Source organism: Canis lupus, chromosome 27 (assembly GCF_048164855.1).
Source record: "Canis lupus baileyi chromosome 27, mCanLup2.hap1, whole genome shotgun sequence".
Taxonomy (NCBI): domain Eukaryota; kingdom Metazoa; phylum Chordata; class Mammalia; order Carnivora; family Canidae; genus Canis; species Canis lupus.
In genome coordinates, this window is record NC_132864.1 from 38,323,969 (window position 1) to 38,341,328 (window position 17,360).

The 17,360-nt window shown below is 47.8% G+C and overlaps 1 protein-coding gene across 2 annotated transcripts in view; it reads left to right on the forward strand.

Annotated features, from left to right (window-relative positions):
* Positions 1-4,490: 4,490 nt before the first annotated feature.
* The window catches only part of MED15 (mediator complex subunit 15), a 68,705-nt gene continuing 55,835 nt past the window's right edge, over positions 4,491-17,360 (forward strand). For both annotated transcript variants that reach the window (XM_072803589.1, XM_072803590.1), the window contains exon 1: positions 4,491-4,650. In XM_072803589.1, the coding sequence (XP_072659690.1) occupies positions 4,583-4,650 (68 nt within the window). In that variant the 5' untranslated portion in view covers positions 4,491-4,582. The remainder of the gene's footprint in view (positions 4,651-17,360) is intronic.

The following is a 17,360-nucleotide window of genomic DNA, read 5'->3' on the forward strand; positions in this document are numbered from 1 at the left end:
CTCTCTCTCTCTCAAATAAATAAATAAATAAATAAATAAATAAATAAATAAATCTTTTATTAATAAAGAGATTTTATTTACTTGAGAAAGAGCATGAGCAGGAGGGGCAGGGGGAGAGGGAGGGAGAATCTCGAGCAGACTTTGCTGAGCATGGAGCCCAACAAGGGGCTTGATCTTATGACCCTGAGATCAGGGCCCAGAGATCACAACCTGACCCAGAACAGAGTTGGACACTTAATCGCCTACATCACCCAGGCACTCCTGTTATCAGATTTCTGTTCAGTGAGTTAATATCTGCATGAAAGTTATGATTTTACCTGCTTTATAAAAAAGATTTTTCTTATTTATTTTACAGAGCAAGATGGAGAGAGGGAAGGAGCAGAGGAAACAAACAAGTGGACTCTGTACTGAGTGTGGAGCCAGACTGGGGGCTCGATCCCACAACCCTGAGATCATGAGCTGAGGCAAAATCGAGAGCCGACTGCCTAACTGACTGAGCCACTCAGGTGTCCCAATTTTATCTATTTTTAAAAATCTCTTTTAATATGTGTAATATTTGAAATTCCATCAAATGTAAGAGCTTTCAAATATAAGTCCCTAGAACTCAGGACCCATGTTTAGTGCCTGGGCTGAGGAAATCTTCTGAAACTCTAACAGAGATCTGTGCACAAAGATGTTTGTTATATCTTGCCTGTACTAGGAAATCAAACATCCAGAATCTAAATGTCCAAGAACAAGGGAACGAGTAAGATGTGACAGATTTCATAGATTGGTATAGGACACTATTATTAAAATTATATTTTAGGGGTGCCTGGGTGGCTCAATCGGTTAAGCATCCAACTCGATTTCAGCACAGGTCACGATCTCAGGGTGTTGAGATGAAGCCCCACATAGGGCTCTGCACTCAGCATGGAATCTGCTTAAGATTCTCTCTCTCCCTCTGCCTCTGCCCCTCCTCCTGCTTGGGCTCTCTCTCTCTCTCTCTCAATAAATAAAATCTTTTAAAAAATGCATTTTACACTGGTTACAGTTGGTCCTACATAGACTTGCCCATGATGTGGTTTTATAATATAAATTATAATTAAAATTCCAGTTACTAAAGGATTGTTAATACTTGGGGATATGCTTATGGTATGATGTTAGGTTTACAGTACAGGATCAAATGGCATCTACACCATGACTTGTATTTTTTAAACTAAAGGGTGGGTGGGGAAAGATGGAAAATTTATCAAAATATAAACGATGGCAGCCTCTGAATGATAGGATTTATAATGTTTGGTCCTTCTCAAGTTTCCAAGTATTGTTTTTAGGAGAAATAATCACCACTGCTCCCCACACACACACCAGCCCTGCCATCCACACACAGAATTGATTGCAGGCTCTAGGCTAAACATAGTAGAGGGGTTATATTGAGCAGGTGCTGGGGTGGAAGGGGGGGGGCAGATGATCACCTTTCATGGACTTGATTACCAAAGCAAGGAGTGGAATCAGAGGAATCCTCACGTGAGTTTGAAGGGAGACAGAGACGGAGGCTCAAAGAGTATGTGCAAGGCTCCCTAGAGGGAAAGAAGTTCATCTGCCCCAGATGCTTCCAGCTCCCAGCTCCTGCAGGGCCCAGAATGATATTCACAAAATGTGTGACCAGTGGATCACTAGTGGATCCATGGTAAGGTAGCCTGCAAGAACCAGGAGGACAGAGACTTAATCACTCTCAAGTCATGTGGGATACAGGTCAAGCATGGGCATGGCTTCAGCTTCCTCCATCATTCATCCTCAGGATCTAAACCATCCACTTTCACACTGGGGTCCCAGGGAAGGGGGAAGGTCTATAGGTGTTGAGAGAGTGCAGGTCCATTTCAGGATCCATCTTCTCTTGGTCGTCCTGTTTCCCTAGGCTAAGAGGTCTGTGGCTGTCTCTACCTCCTCTCCTTCCTTCGTCACCCATTTGGATTCTAACCAAAGACCATTGCCATATGAGTTACCACCTCTGGGCCCCAAACAAAGGGACAAGTAGAACTAGAGCTCTGGAGCAAACATTAAAGGGTGTAGAACTTAATTTTATCCCAATGATAAACTCTTGACAGGCCCCAGCCTCTGTCTGTCTGTGAATCTGTGTCTGTGGCTCTATCAGCCTTCCAAAACCAGAGTGCAGAGGGGAAGAGATGTCCTGGGGACCCTATTGGGTTGGGCATGATATGAAGTCCACCCTTTTCTTCCAGAGCTCCAGGGAGTCTCATTTGCCAAAGGGTTTGACATTGAGGACGGATTTTGCCAGTGAAATTATGAGACCAATAAATTGATGAACAGAATGTGCAGAGCCAAGGATCTAAATAACAAAATGCACTTGAAGCCCATATACAATATAGGATACACTGCAATCATATCATTGGGAAGGTATTTAGAAAAGTGTTTAGATGTCAACCTAAAATGTGCAAGTTGGCTCAATTGGTAGAGTATGTGACTCTTGCTCTTAGGATCGTGAGATCAAACCCTATGGTGAGTGTGAAGTCTACTTTTAAAAAAAAGTTTAAAATGTGCAAAAGAGTGGTGATGGTTGTACAACCTTATGAGTAGGTGAACAATACTAAGAAGCACTGAATTGCACACTTATTTTAAGATTTTATTCATTTATTCATGAGACACAGAGAGAGAGAGGCAGAGACATAGGCAGAGGGAGAAGCAGGCTCCCTATGGGGAGCCCGATAGGGGACTTGATCCTGGGACTCCAGGATCACGCCCTGAGTTGAAGGCAGACACTCAACCACTGAGTCACCCAGGCATCCCTGAATTGTATACTTTATTATTTTTTTAATTATTTATTTATTTATGATAGTCACGCACACACACAGAGAGAGAGAGGCAGAGACACAGGCAGAGGGAGAAGCAGGCTCCATGCACCGGGAGCCCGACATGGGATTCGATCCCGGCTCTCCAGGATCATGCCCTGGGCCAAAGGCAGGCGCCAAACCGCTGCGCCATCCAGGGATCCCCTGAATTGTATACTTTAAAGAGGTAAATTATATCCCAGTTTTTAAAAATGTGCAAGAGGAATATAGATAGGGTGATCAATCATGCCATTTGACCTGAGATGCAGGACTTTCAGAGATAAAACCCAGAGAGTCCTATGCAAACCAGGACAAGTTGATCATCCTAAGTACAGAGTTTTTAAAACGTATTTTTAAGAGAATGAACAAAAAGTTTGAAGATCATGAAAAGCTCTCAACACAAGGCCTGAAACCCTGTGGGCAAGAGGGGCCCCTCTGGGGAACCTGCTCACATTCTCTCTCTCAGTGCTCCACACTGCATCCCCCTATCCCAAGCTCCTGCCTGGGACACACAGACAAAGGGTGTTCATAGCCTAGCCTGGGTCTGGCACTTCACAGACACCAGTCGGTGCCCACTCACACTCTTTGAGGCCCATGTTGGTGACTGCTCACTTGGCACTTGGGAACCATCTAGGTTTAGGATTTTTGCCACCTACCCCCCACCCCAAAACCCCTGAGGCACAGACAAGGGCCACATAGATTCCATCCAGCAGAACTCTGATAATCCTCAAAGTATCCTTGGCTCCTCCCACCCCCTTGCATCCCACCTCCAGCTCACTTGCCTCCACCTCCACCCAACAAATTTGTGTGCCGTCAGGCCTCAAGCAAGGATCTGGACTGTGCTCAAACGGGGACGTGGCTGTTGGGCCAAGCAAGATTGCCCATGTCCAGAATTTTTTTTTAAGATTTCGTTTACTCACGAGAGACACACACAGAGAGGCAGAGACACAGGCAGAGGAAGAAGCAGGCTCCATGCGGGGAGCCTGACGTGGGACTCCATCCCGGGTCCCCAGGATCACGCCCTGGACCGTAGGCGTTGCTAAACCACTGAGCCACCTGGTGCTGCCCCAAGTCCGGAATTAAATAAATGTGGCTTAGGCTCCTTTTATCACCACCCTTTACAAAATACAGTGGGATATGAGATCCAAAAGGCTAGCAGAAAGAAGCAGTGACCGAAGTCTATGTGGTCACACTTTGGATGTGGCGCTGTAAGGTAGTGGTGGGAAAGCAGAGCCCAGATCACTTTGGCGTAGTACTTGGCCCACAGTAGGTGCTGCGAAATATGTGATAAATAAACAATCTCCATAGCATCCGCTGTAGACTTGCCAGCAGCTTGGCCGAAGGGTGCAGATCTCATGCTGGTGGTGAGGCCAGCAGAGAGTATGGGTCACAAGAGATTCAGGTGGCCAGGGTAGGCCGGCTGCAGGGAGTACCAGGAGTACTATGCAGCCATGGCTCTTCCACACCGGGTCGGGTCAGCCCCGAGCACCTGGAATTCCCGTCCCGCGCGGTAGGGGCGCTAGAGGAGGGGCCATGGTTTGGGGTAAGCGGGAGGCCGCTGAGAAGTCGCTCTGAGCGGTCCCGAAACTCCATTTCCCACAGGTCCCTGCGCGCGACTCCATTTCCCACAATCCCCGTTCGGCTTCCGGCGCGGGGAGGCGACTCCGACGGCTTCCGGGTTTGGGCCTGGCGCTGCGGTAGAGGCGGCGGCGGCGGCGGCGGAGCGGGACGCGGGCGGTGGGAGCGGAGGGACCGGTATGGACGTTTCGGGGCAGGAGACCGATTGGCGGAGCACCGCCTTCCGGCAGAAGTTGGTCAGTCAAATGTGAGTAGGGGCTGGGCTAGAGGGCGAAATCTCCGGACCTTCCCCCCTTAGCCCTCCCGCGCGCGGAGGGCGAGGCCCGGGTGGGACTCGCGGGAGACCTAGGGCGGCCGGACCCGCTGGGGCCTGGGGGTTCCGAGAGCCGAAGGTTCCCGGGGCTCGCGTGAGTCCAGGGCGCGGCTGAGCTCTCGGCTGTCCTTTCCATTCTTGGCTGATATGGACTCTTCGTTAGCTTTCCCGGGGCCAAACTCTGCAAACCCAGCGAGCTCTGGCTTATGAGTCATCGTCCTGAGCGTTCTCATTCGTCATTTGTGTGCTTTGGTTGCAGACTTTCCCCTGCTTTGAATCACACTGAATTCGAAAAAGGAAGGGGGCAGCCCGTGGCGGCTTTAGCAGATCTGGGTGTTTTGTGACTCGTCTTTAAGAAAAGCACATCAGAGTGAGAGAGATTGCAGCGGGGTGGGTGGAAGATGAGGTTGGGAAGCTAGTCCTTGGGGCTGTGGGTGGTGGGGGATGGAGAATCTTAAAGGTAACCTGCCTCCCCCGCGCCCCAGTCCCGCCCCAGTGTGGATTTTGCTAAGGGTGGCAAGAAGAGGCTGTCAGGAAGCGACCGTCGGTTGGGAGGAGGGAGTGAAGAGCTGGGGTTAATACCTTTTCCCCCCAGTTTCAGCTGCTGAACCCCTCAATGCAGGGGCTGCCACTGCGCCCTAGGCTTCACCTAGTGGAACTCCAGCTCCTCACCACCCACTGCTTGTTTCGTTCAACAGTATTTTACTGAGCTTACTGGTGTTGTGCTAGCCACAAATTCGCCTGAGACAGCCCCTGCCTGCCCTCTGGGAACGCACTACTATAAAGAAGCAGTTGCAGTGCGGTGCAGTTCTTTCTCCTAGGAAGAATGGACAGTTTGAGCAGGGCAGAAGCAGCCTTCTGGAGTAGGTGGCAAATAGATTGTGCCCTAAAAAGACAAGTAGGAGTGTGAAAGGCCATCATTCCAAGCTGAGTAGTGGAGAAGTATGAACTCTCACTGCATTGGAGGATATTGCTATAGGCTGAATTCTGGGGATTGAGGAGTAACGAGGTTCAGGAGATGGTAATGGAATGAGGGTGAGCAGGTGCTGACATGTTAGCAGTGGGAGTGTTGTGCTAAGGAGTTGAGCCTGTATTTGGCATGTGGCCTGCTTTGAGGTAGTGAAATGCCAGAGTTGGGAAGATTCCCGGAGTCCCTGGAGATGGATCAAGAACAGAAGAGAGAGGCCAGTTAGGCCATTATGAGTTTTGAACTCTTGGGGTTTGAGGACCTGTCATTTTTCATCCTTGTGTTCCTACTGCTAGATCACTGCCTGTCACATTGCTCCATAAAATGGTTGTGGAATGACTTAGTAAGAGAGTATAAAAGCCTGTACTAGACAGTGGTGGAAACTGAAAGAGGAAGACCATTCCAGAGAAAGGGGAGAGCAAGCATAGACAGTCCTTGATGACTAAACTGAATGCCGGGGGGGAGGGCGCGGGGGGTTGGGGAATGCAGCAGCGTGGAAGGAAGGAAGTGGGATGGAATGCTGGGAAGCCTCTTAGTACAGTGGAAGGCGTGGGGACTGTAGAGTTAGTGGCTCTGGGCACTGCTATTGGAATAGTCTGGGGGCAATTCTGCAGATATTGCAGAATCAGTGAAGTGTTTTGTTTTGTTTGGGGGAGTTGATCCCCTGGAGTTGTCTATAGATGAAATCATGAGGTATGACCCACTTCAGGGCTCTGGCAAGAAAAGCCCTTAGGGCAAAGATTTTTCTTTGGGAAGACCTTAGAACCAGAACCATAGAACCAGAAGACTGAGTTGCCATCAAAGGAAATTGGGGGATTGGGGAGAGTCAGAGGGCAGGAGGGTAATTGAAGAGTCTCTGGGTGCCAAGGACTCTCTGGATACTTCATAATTCAGCTTCCTTCTGCTTTTAGGCAAGCTGTATTCTTTCCTTTATTTGCCAGATTGCTGCTTGTGTATTAGTTTTTCTCTCGCTGCTGTACCAAATTACCACATCTATAGTGGCTTAAAACAACACACATTTATTACTTGGCAGTTTCAGTAGATGTAAGCTCTAGGTGGACTCAGCTGAGTCTTCTGCCTAGGGTCTTGCAAGGCTGAAGTCAAGATGTTGGTTAGGTGTGCATTTCTTCCTAGAGGCTCTGTGGTAGAATTTGCTTCCAAGCTCATTTAGGTTGTTGGCCAGATTCATTCAATGCAGTTGTAGGACTAAGGTGTTCTCGGACCTTACTATTTAGTCTTCATTCCTAGAGGTGGCCTGCATTCGGTCTCATACTTTCTATGTGGCCCCCTCCAACAGGGGTGGGTTTTTCTATTGCATCTTTCTGACTTCAGCCAAGAACATTCTCTAGTAAAGACTCAGGTTAGATTGGGTCCACTCAGATAATCCAGGATGATGTCCGTATTTATTTATTTTTAAAGATTTTACTTATTTAATGGAGAGCACAAGCAGGGGGAATGGCAGGCAGAAGGAGAGGCAGAAGCAGGCCTCCTTCAGAGCAGTGAGTCTGGTGCGGGGCTGATCCCAGGACCCCGGGATCACGACTTGAGCTGAAGGCAGGCGCTTAGCCAACTAAGCCACCCAGGCACCCTGATGTTCCTGTTTAAAGTCTATAATTTTATTATAGCTGGAAAGTCCCTTCTGCCATGTAACACCTAGCATGTTGACGGGTTTCAGGGATTAGGGCATAGGCATCTTTGGGGAGCCCTTTGAAACTGCTGGAATGAGCAGTTTCAAAGATTGCCTGACACGATCTGGTGCTCTCAGTTCTCGGGTTTGTCTATTTTCTCTCCAGGATTCGCTTGGAAGAGTCATGATTCTTGGTGCCTTGATTTGTTATGTTCACAGAGTTAAGTCTAACTTCCTCTGGTGTTTATGCTGTTGTTTGAAGGTGGATATCTTGGGAAATGTTTAGAACCCAAGTAATTTGTGTAGATGAGTGAGGAAGTAAAGAAAGCATAGTGAAGAACTGAGGAGTTTCAGCAGAAGGAAAAGCATCTGATAGCTGGTTCACTGTCTCCACTTGGCTCTTGAGTATCTATTAAGAGAACAGTGCTTCAGATCACGGGGCCGATAATCTAGTCTCTTGGCTACTATGAGAAAAAAGTGATTTTGATTTGGGGCTGGTTAGGAGAGCTCTTGTGCGGACTCTCTGGTATAGCCTCTTAGCCTTTTACTGCCTCTGCCACATCTGGACCCATTTCTGGACTGCTCCTTCCCCCTTGTTCTCTGCTGCCCTGCTGAAAACCTGTCTGTGAACTTCTCAGCATTAGAACAAGATTCCAGATGGCCTACTCTCCCAGCTCCTCACCGTGGCCTGGCCTAGCCACCTCTTAATCCCCTCAGTTTGCTCCAGCCTCTCTGACCTTTCAGCTTTTTTAACATTCCAGGTTCTTTTTGTTGTTGTTGTTCTCTCTCTCTCTCTTTTTTTTGGTTCTCTTTATTTTTATTTTTTAAAAATATTTTATTTATTTATTCATGAGAGACAGAGAGAGAGAGAGGCAGAGACACATGCAGACGGAGAAGCAGGCTCCATGTAGGGAGCCTGATGTGGGACTCTATCCCGGGTCTCCAGGATCAGGCCCTGGGCCGAAGGTGACGCTAAACAACTGAGCCACCTGGGCTGCCCGGTTCTCTCTTTTTAAACAAGTTATTATGAAGTATTTAGGGTATTCAGCAATGGGTGGACTTCCCTCCACTACATTTATGACCAGTTTCTCTTCCTTTACTTTAGATGTTTGCTTAAATACTAAATACTCCAGATCCTTCTTTGCCTACCCTGCCTAATTGGGTCACTCTCGCTGATATGTTGGATCTCAGCCGTTTGTAGTTTCCCGTGGGCCCCAGTCCCAAGAAGCATGGCACCTGGCATATAAAACACGTGTTGAAGTGTGCAAGAGGAAGTATTTTTCTGAGGGGTATGTGTGCCGCCCTCTCATACTACAGTGGTCTTCTCTACCTGTGCCAGGATGCATTGTGAAGCTCTGCAACCACCCCACCCCCAACTTTCTCCACTTGTTACCAAGTGACCATGGGCAGAGTACCTAACCTTTCTGGGTCATCTCCCTCACCTATGAAATGGCTAGAGTCTATTAGCCCAGTCTGTCCATTAGCCCAGTCCATAGCCCAGTCTATCTCACAGGGAAGGTGGGGGGAAAAATGAAAAGACTTCCATCTGAGCCCTAGCAGATGCCTCCTCCCTAGGTTCTTGCAGGAGTAGGAGCCTTGGAAGGTGAAGGTAAAACCCCCAAGCCTGGGTAAGGGAATTCGTGACACTTGAAGGAGCCTGTGGGGAGGGTAGTTGTGACACGGTTGGTGAGTTCAAATCATCTCTTCATTGAACATCCACTCTCCCTACAGCACATGGGAGGATGCCCCCCTTAGAATTCTCAGCCTGGCTTTTGTGGGCCTAGGGCTTTCCTGGGGGATTGCTGGGTTAGTGTTGAACACATGTCTGGTATGTGGGATCCTAGAGAACAAGCATGTATCTGTAGTAGCCGGCACTATGCCTGACAGGGTAGGTAAGTAGTGAATGAAAGGACTTCGTCAATCAGTTCTTCCCCTTCTTTTAAATTTTTCTGCCATCTTATTCTTTAGACTTTTATGCCTCCCACCTCTCAGAACAGCAGATTGCACATATAGACATGAAATAAATAAATGTCTGTTGAGCTGAACAGATTGCAGAGGGGAGGAGATCTGGGGGTGGGGGGTGGGGAAGGGCAGTGTGTATCAGGGCTTTACTCGAGTGCCAGGAGATCAGGGAGCGCAGAGCAGATTCAGGCCAGACAGGTCAACCACCTCTTCTGGTGAAGCCCCCAAAGGAGATGTGAGCTCCAGGCTGGGACCTAGGAGATACAGAGCTATCTGCTTAGACCATAAGAAGAAAGTTGAGTGCTATTTAGCCAGAAACATAATGAAACAAAGCAAAAAAGTCCATGAGGAACAAAGAACAAACAACTGAAGAGCAACTTCCAAGGGCCTGGAGAGGCCTTAGGATGGGTGGGGAGTGCCCTGAAACTTACATGTCTCGATTCTGCCTGTGGGTTATGTTCTATCCTCCAAGCAGAAGCGAGGGCGTCTCGGCTGAGCCTTCCTTGATTGTGGCTTTTCCACTTAGGCTTCCCAACGGCCCTGTGCCCTCCTGGTGTGATTCTGGCCTTTATTCTCCAGTGGAGAAGGTACTGAGCCCTGCTGCTTTCTTCATAGCCTGGTTGGTATCTAAACAACCAGGCTGGCTTGCAGGCTTCTGTGTATAAGCCACCACTATGTCCATTCCCGGAGGCCAGGGGCCTGTCTCTTTGACCTCCTCCAAGCCTGACTTCCCCTGATGGCAATCAGGAAGTGATTGTGGAGCCATTGACTTCAGAGTCCTGAACCTTGGCCCTACTGCCTCTTGACCAGGAGTGACAGTGACCTGAGGGGTTGTGGGCCCTCATCTGCTCTGGGGTCAAGGTTTTCTTAATAGCAGCAACGACAGCAACTGATATGAATCCCCACTGCAGGAGTTGACTATGTTAGCTCATTGATTTCGCGCTTGCATTGTTAGTCGATGCATTTGTTACTTCCATTTTTAAGATGAAGAAACTGAGGTGTAGAGGAGAGGTCACTGCTGCTTCTAGTTAGCTCTGCATGTTACGAATGAATGCTTGCGGAACCAAAGCAGGATAAAAGAGGCAAACTGCCTTTTAATTTTTGAAAGCGAGGTCCTGCTTTTTAGGCGTAGCAGAGAGATGGCAGCTGGAAGGTGACCAAAGCCAGGTGCTGGCGGGCATCCTGTTGGCAATTTTAGCAACTCCCCGTGGGTCAGTGGGACCCAAACAGTAGCAGAAGGGCCAGCCAGCAAGCCTCCAATGATCTTTGGCCTTCGCACAGGCTATAGCTAGGCTCCCAGCCTCACCAGCTCCGTTTTGTAAGAGACCTCACCCATCCATCACACCTACAGCCCTTATATCCATTCCTGACCAGAAGTCTTCCAACTCTTGCTGCCATTTATGACAAGGTGGATGTGGTTAGTCCAGGCTCCCATGTGAGACATTCCCTTGTTGTCACATGATCATCTCCCTGCCACTGTCATGCAGGGCAAGGGAGTGCCCTTAAAAGCATTCCTCAGGGCAATAATGTTGGTTACATACCAGAGGGTGCATTTTTTTTTTTTTTTTTGAGGAATAGTAATGAACTTTAAAAAATTCGAAATGGAAAGTTTAAATCCTAAAACCAAGTAGCATAGTTTATTTTTTTAAACATTTAAAAGAGTTTATTTATTCACAAGAGACACACAGAGAGAGAGGGGCAGAGAGACACAGGCAGAGGGAGGAGAAGCAGGCTCTATGCAGGGAGCCCGATGTGGGACTCCATCCCAGGACTCCGGGATTGTGCCCTGAGCCAAAGGCAAATGCTCAGCCTTAACCTAGGCGCCCCCCAAGTAGCGTAAGGACCCCATGCCACATTCAGCTTCAGGCTATCTATCCTTGCTTCTTGGACTCCACCCCCTGCCCTCAGTCATGTTGATGGTGGGAATGTTTGAGTGGCTGCCCACTGCCTTGGGTTCAAATCTCAGTTTGACTCCCTCCTTCAGGGTCTGTAGCCCCCTATACTGGGCTGCCTGTGGTTTCTCAGAGGAGCCCAGCTCTTTCTTGGCCCTGGCTGTTCTGCATCCTTTTTGTTCCCCTGCATGAGACCAATCCCTCCCATGGTGGAACATTGTAGTCCCATCCTGCTCACCCTTCCAGGACACCAGGACACCTGCTGCCTCCCTCCTCTTCACAGGCTCTGTGAAGAGTTACCAGTTTGTGCTTGAATTGCTTGAACACTCGTTTCCCCCAGTCTGAACCCCTCATGGGGATTCCTGCATCTCCAAGAATGCCGTAGCGCATGGATTCCCAAGCACCACCAGAGCCCTGCTATGGCTCTGTGGTGATAGTGGGCTAACCTGATGGGTGCTTGCCTCAGAGTTGGAAAAAGTCTTTTTTCTTTCTTTCTTTCTTTTCTTTTTTTTAAGTTTTATTTTTTTTATTATTATTATTTTTTTAATTTTTATTTATTTATGATAGTCACAGAGAGAGAGAGAGAGAGGCAGAGACACAGTCAGAGGGAGAAGCAGGCTCCATGCACCGGGAGCCCGATGTGGGATTCGATCCCAGGTCTCCAGGATCGCGCCCTGGGCCAAAGGCAGGCGCCAAACCGCTGCGCCACCCAGGGATCCCTTAAGTTTTATTAATTTAAGTACTCCCAACACCTAAAGTGGGGCTCTAACTTATGACTCTGAGATCAAGAGTCTCATGCTTCAGTGACGCAGACACAAATAAATACAGGAAACATGGGCAGTCTGAAGGAGGTGAGTGGACGATCAGCATCCACATCCCCGTGGTGACACTGTACACCATAGTTACACAAATGTTATATTTGGGAGAAATTGGGCGAAGTTTACAAAGGATCTCTGTGTTACTTCTTATAACTGCATGTGAATCTACTGTTACTTCAGTAAAGTTTTTAATAATAAAAAAAAAGAGTCTCATGCTCTTCTGACTGAGCTAGCAAGGTACCCCAAGATTCGATTTGATTTAATTGACTGATTTTTAAGTAGGTTCCACACAGTACAGGGCTTGAACTCACTACTTGGAGGTAAGACCTCAGCTGAGATCAAGAGTTGGACACTCCACCAACTAAACCACCCAACCCAAGTACCCCTTATTTTTTAAGTAATCTGTAGACACAGCGTGGGGCTTGACCTTATTTAGAACTCCAAGATCAGGAGTCATGTGCTCTTCTGCCAGAGTCAGCCAGGTGGCCCCCCAAGTTGGAGAAAATCTTAACACCAATGATGGGAAGACGCAGGCAAACGGACATCCTCACAAACTGCTACTGGAAGCACATAAATGAGGCCATTTTTCTGAAGGCCCTTTGGCAATACTCTTTATTCCAGTAAGCTTAAAATGTCTACTTCCTTAGGCATTTCCTCCAAGGCAAAATGCAGGAGAGTGTTCAAAGCCTGTTGGCAGTGAGGGTGCTCATGTCCACATCAAGTCAGAAGAAGAACAGGGGGAGATAAGACAGCAGTGGAGCTGGATTAGATTTGTTCTAGGAGCTAGGGATGGTAGGTTTAGGGCTGCTGTTAAAAATGACATGGGAGTCAGGAATCTGGGTGGCTCAGTTAGTTAAGCCTCCAACTCTTGACTGTGGCCCAGGTCATTATCTTGGGGTCCTGAAATTGAGACTGGTGTCAGGCTCCCTGCTTGAGTTTCTCTCCCTCTGCCCTTCCGCCTATCATGCTCACCCTCTGTGTGTGTGTGTCTCTCTCTCCAAAATAAATCCGTCTTCCAAAAAAAAAAAAATGACATAAGAGGGACACTTCGCTGGCTCAGTTGGTGAAGCATGTGACTCTTGTTTTCAGGGTTGTAAATTGAAGCCCCACTTTGGGTGTAGTGATTACTTAAAAATAAAATTTTTTTTTTTTTTTAAGATTTTATTTATTTGTGAGAGACACACAGAGAGAGGTAGAGACACAGGCAGAGAAAGAAGCAAGCTCCCTGCAAGGAGCCTGATGTAGGACCCGATCCCCGGACCCCAGGATCACGACCCAAGCCGAAGGCAGACTGCTAACTGCTGAGCCACCCAGGTGCCCCTTAAAAATAAAATCTTAAAAAGAATATGACATGGCAAGTGTTCCATAGCCTTTGATAATGAGAAGAGCAGGTTAGCAAGTAAGACATGTGGTCCAGAGTGTGTTTTGTTTTGTTTTAATTAAAGATTTTATTTATTTGAGAGAGAGGGAGCACAAATGGGCAGGGGGGAGAGGGAGAAGCAGACTCCCTGCTGAGCAGGGAGCCCAACTCAGGGCTCTGTCTCAGAACCTCAGGATCATGATCTGAGCTGCAGGCAGTCACTTATCCTACTGAGTCATCCAGTTACCTTGAGTGAGTTTTGTTAAATAGATGTTGTTAGCTGATTATCTGAGTAATTTTAATTTTCTTTGTAGCTTTCAGTACGTGTGTATTTTTGTTAACAATAAATATATATTCCTTTTGTAGTCAAAAATCTTTTGAAGAAGGGGTGGACCCTGTCTGCACATGAGGAGGAGGGAGCCATGGTCATAGATAGCTACCATAAGGTGGAAAATCACATTCTGACATTGGGGTGGGTGTCCTCTCACCAGAGCCCTGACTGCCACCACAGTCTTCCTAAGATGATTATTTCCTTTCTACCCCTGCTAAGAAGCATTCTTCTTTCAAACTTGAAACTGTCCTTCCAGATGGCCTTCCCTCTGTGCTGGTATGAGAGCCCTAGCCAGATGCTCCCTCCTCCATGCCAGGCCTTCTGGTTTCACTCTTCTCTCTTCTTTTCCCCATTGGAGGTTTGGCCTTGGCCTCATCCCCTCTTTATGAGCCCTGATGGCTCAACCCATGGCAATTCTTCCTCTTGAGTTTGTAGGGTCTACATTGAGTGCATCCTACATGCACTGAACAGAAGAATTCTTTTTTGCTATTTTTATACTCATTATAATTTTTTTTTGCCTTGCCAACGGTATTATAAATTCCTTGAGTGTAGGTCCTGATCTTATACCTCTACCTCTCACTGAGCAACTGGCATGGTGCCTTGACTTAGATATGAGGTGCATAATAATAGCAGATAGGGTGGTGGAAAACAGTGCTGACTTCTTTTCTGATGGCCTTCCAGAGCTTTCTTTCATCAGTGCCCCTCAACATTGAACCACTTCTCATTTGGAGCTTTTTTTTTTTTTTAATTGGAAACATTTAAAAACAGGGAGTCCATGACAGTTACGAGGTGGTTCTTTGTTTAACAGGTAAATAATTGAAGACCCAGTCCTGGAGAGCAAAGAAGATACACTAGAATCCCAGGTGTAATGATCTGGAAACCCACCTTGTGAGGGAGAAACTCCCTTCTACTTTAAAACAACTCTCTTGCTAACCTGGTGGGGGTTAATAAAGATCCCTGATTGAATGACCTCAAGTATCTTGAGGTGGAATGGCCATTACTGAGTGCAGTGACTCCTTGGAGAAGACATTGGACCTCTGGAAGTCTTCATTCTCTTACTTTGAGCTTTTTATTTTGAGAATATTTCAAACATACAGAGTTGTAAGGATAGTACAGAGTGCTCAGTACACCCTTCCCTCAGACTTACCCATTCTTTCATTTATACACATTCTGGTGCTCGAGCTTGATGAATAGCAACTGACTTCTGTCTTGCTCCCTCCTCCTTCTGGACCCTGTTTCATCTCACTTAGCCTTTGGCCCCACAGGCATCTGTAAGTTCTCCGCCTGGGAATCTGCTGGAGGGGTGGGGGGCACGTAGGGAACCAGAGTGGCCCAGCTGCTGGTTAGCCTTTGAGCTGAGCCACTTGCGTCTGGTCCAGGAGAAGGACAGGCAGGTGAGGTACATCCAGGCTGGAGGCCTGGACCAAAACTCCACCCCTTCCACACTCCCAGAGGCTCTAGCGGTGTGGATGGGGTGCTTGTTGGTTAACAAGTGGCTTATCCGCATCCCTGCTTATCCTTTTCTGCTCCCCACCCCTTTCCAACTTTGTTTCAGTCCTCATCAGAGGTGATGTTTGAGGAAGTGATCTGGTCACGGTTTTGGATGGTGCTTCTGTTATAAAGTAGAAAAAATGCCAGATTTGCCCTGAGAGGCTCTGATGGATCACCCTGAGCCCTCCAAAAGCTACGGGTCTGCTTTGATTCATGTTGGGGAGGATTCAAGTCTGTGAAAGTACAGAGGGAAACCTGTGCTCTGTACTCAGAATTCAGTCACAAGGCTGTTCCAGTCCAAACCTGGGGATGGGGCTGGGGCATAGCAGCTCTGGTTGTCTCACATGGTGTGTGGTTTTTTGTTTTTGTTTTTATTTATTTATTTATTTTAGAGCACTCTTGTGTGGGCAAGCACATGGGGGTGGGGAGCAGAGGGAGAGCAGCAGATTCCTCTCTGAGCACACGGAGCCTGATGTGAGTCTGGATCTTAGGACCCTGAAATCATGACCTGAACCGAAATCGAGAGGCAGAGGCTTAGCTGACAGCCACCCTGAGAGGCAGAGGCTTAGCTGACAGCCACCCTGGCGCCCTGGTGCTTCTTTACATTGAAGTATAACGGATGAATGTTTACATGTGTAAATGCCCCATAGCCATAGCCCAAGCCTGCATCTGAAACAGGCCTGGCACCTCCTAGCACCTCCTCCCTGTGTGCTTCAGCCACTGTAGATTCTGCTCCTACTCTTTTGGCTTCTGGGCCATGGAGAGATGTGTTCTTAAATTTCCTGTCTTGGAATCATACTGTGTCTGCCATCTTTCATTCAGCATGATGTCTGTGATGGGTGATCATCCTATGGGTAGCAGTTCTTATTTATGCCATGTGTTATTCATCCGTTACTTGACTGCAGGTCACTTTTCTGCCCTATGCTTGATGGACATTGGAGTTAATTCCAGTTGTTGGTTATGTGAAGATAGTCCCAGGGATATTCAGGGGAATATCTTCTGATGGGTATATGCTGGATGCTCTCTGGGCTGAGCATCCAGGCTAGGTTGAGGGGTGTGGCCTGAATTCAGCATTACTGTGGTCTGCCAAACAGTTTTCCCAGGTTGGTATGTACCCATTTACATTCCCACCAGCCATGTAGGGGAGTTCCCCTTGTCAGACATCCTTGCCAACATCTGGCATTGTCAAGGAACCCGCCTTTATAACAAGCACCCTTGTTGTTCTTGAAAGCACACTCAAATTTGAGACCTACTAGGTGCCATGGCAATGGGAATGGAGAGAGGGTGATTTAGGAGGGAGAGAGTCTGTAAAGAAAGAAGCTTTGTAATTTGATGACTGTGTGTGTACACGCAGGAGGAAGGGAGGAGAAAGATACAGGTATGCACCCGTGAGGGAGACGGGCTGTGATTCTGTGCTGCTTCTGAAGGGTGGGGTACAAGGTGATGGATGTGTGGAGTATGCGAGGGTGTCAGCCCTTCCAAGGAGAGAGTCCAGCAGCCAGTGGGTGGTGCAGGGAGCAAACTGGAAGAGCAGTCAGCTGCAGGAACGAAGTGGGTGGGGGCCGCAGAGGAGGCTGAACAGAAGGCCCTGGCTGTGGCTGTGGTGGGCAGAGCAGATGTGTGGAGAGACTGGGGTAAGGTGGTGTGGGCACAGGAAGCTAGTCCCAGCAGCTTGGGCCTGCCTCTGTCACTGTGTTCAGGACCAGTGTATACAGTACTTATTCCCTTTCTGATAACATTGTAGAGGATTTCAAAACAGGAAGATGTTTTCTATAATCTCTCTGCCCAGAGATGGCCATTGGTGACAATTTGATTTTTGACCTCCAGTCCTATTTCTGTGGGTAATACCTTGATATGTATATATCTTAAAATATGTAAATACATGTATATACCAGTATTTTTAAACTTTTTCTTAAAGATTTTATTTATTCATTCATGAGAGACACGGAGAGAGAGAGAGGCAGAGACGCAAGCAGAGAGAGAAGCAGATTTCACGTAGGGAGCCTGATGTAGGACTTGATCCCGGGACCCCAGGATCACACGCTGGGCCAAAGGCAGATGCTCAACTGCTGAGCCACCCAGGCATCCCTATACCAGTGTTTTTAAAGTGGAGTTAGACTCAAGTTCAATTTGAGTTTTGGCTTTTTCACAGCTCAGATTGTGTTTGTCTCTTGGGGGATGACTCTGGCCTGGCCC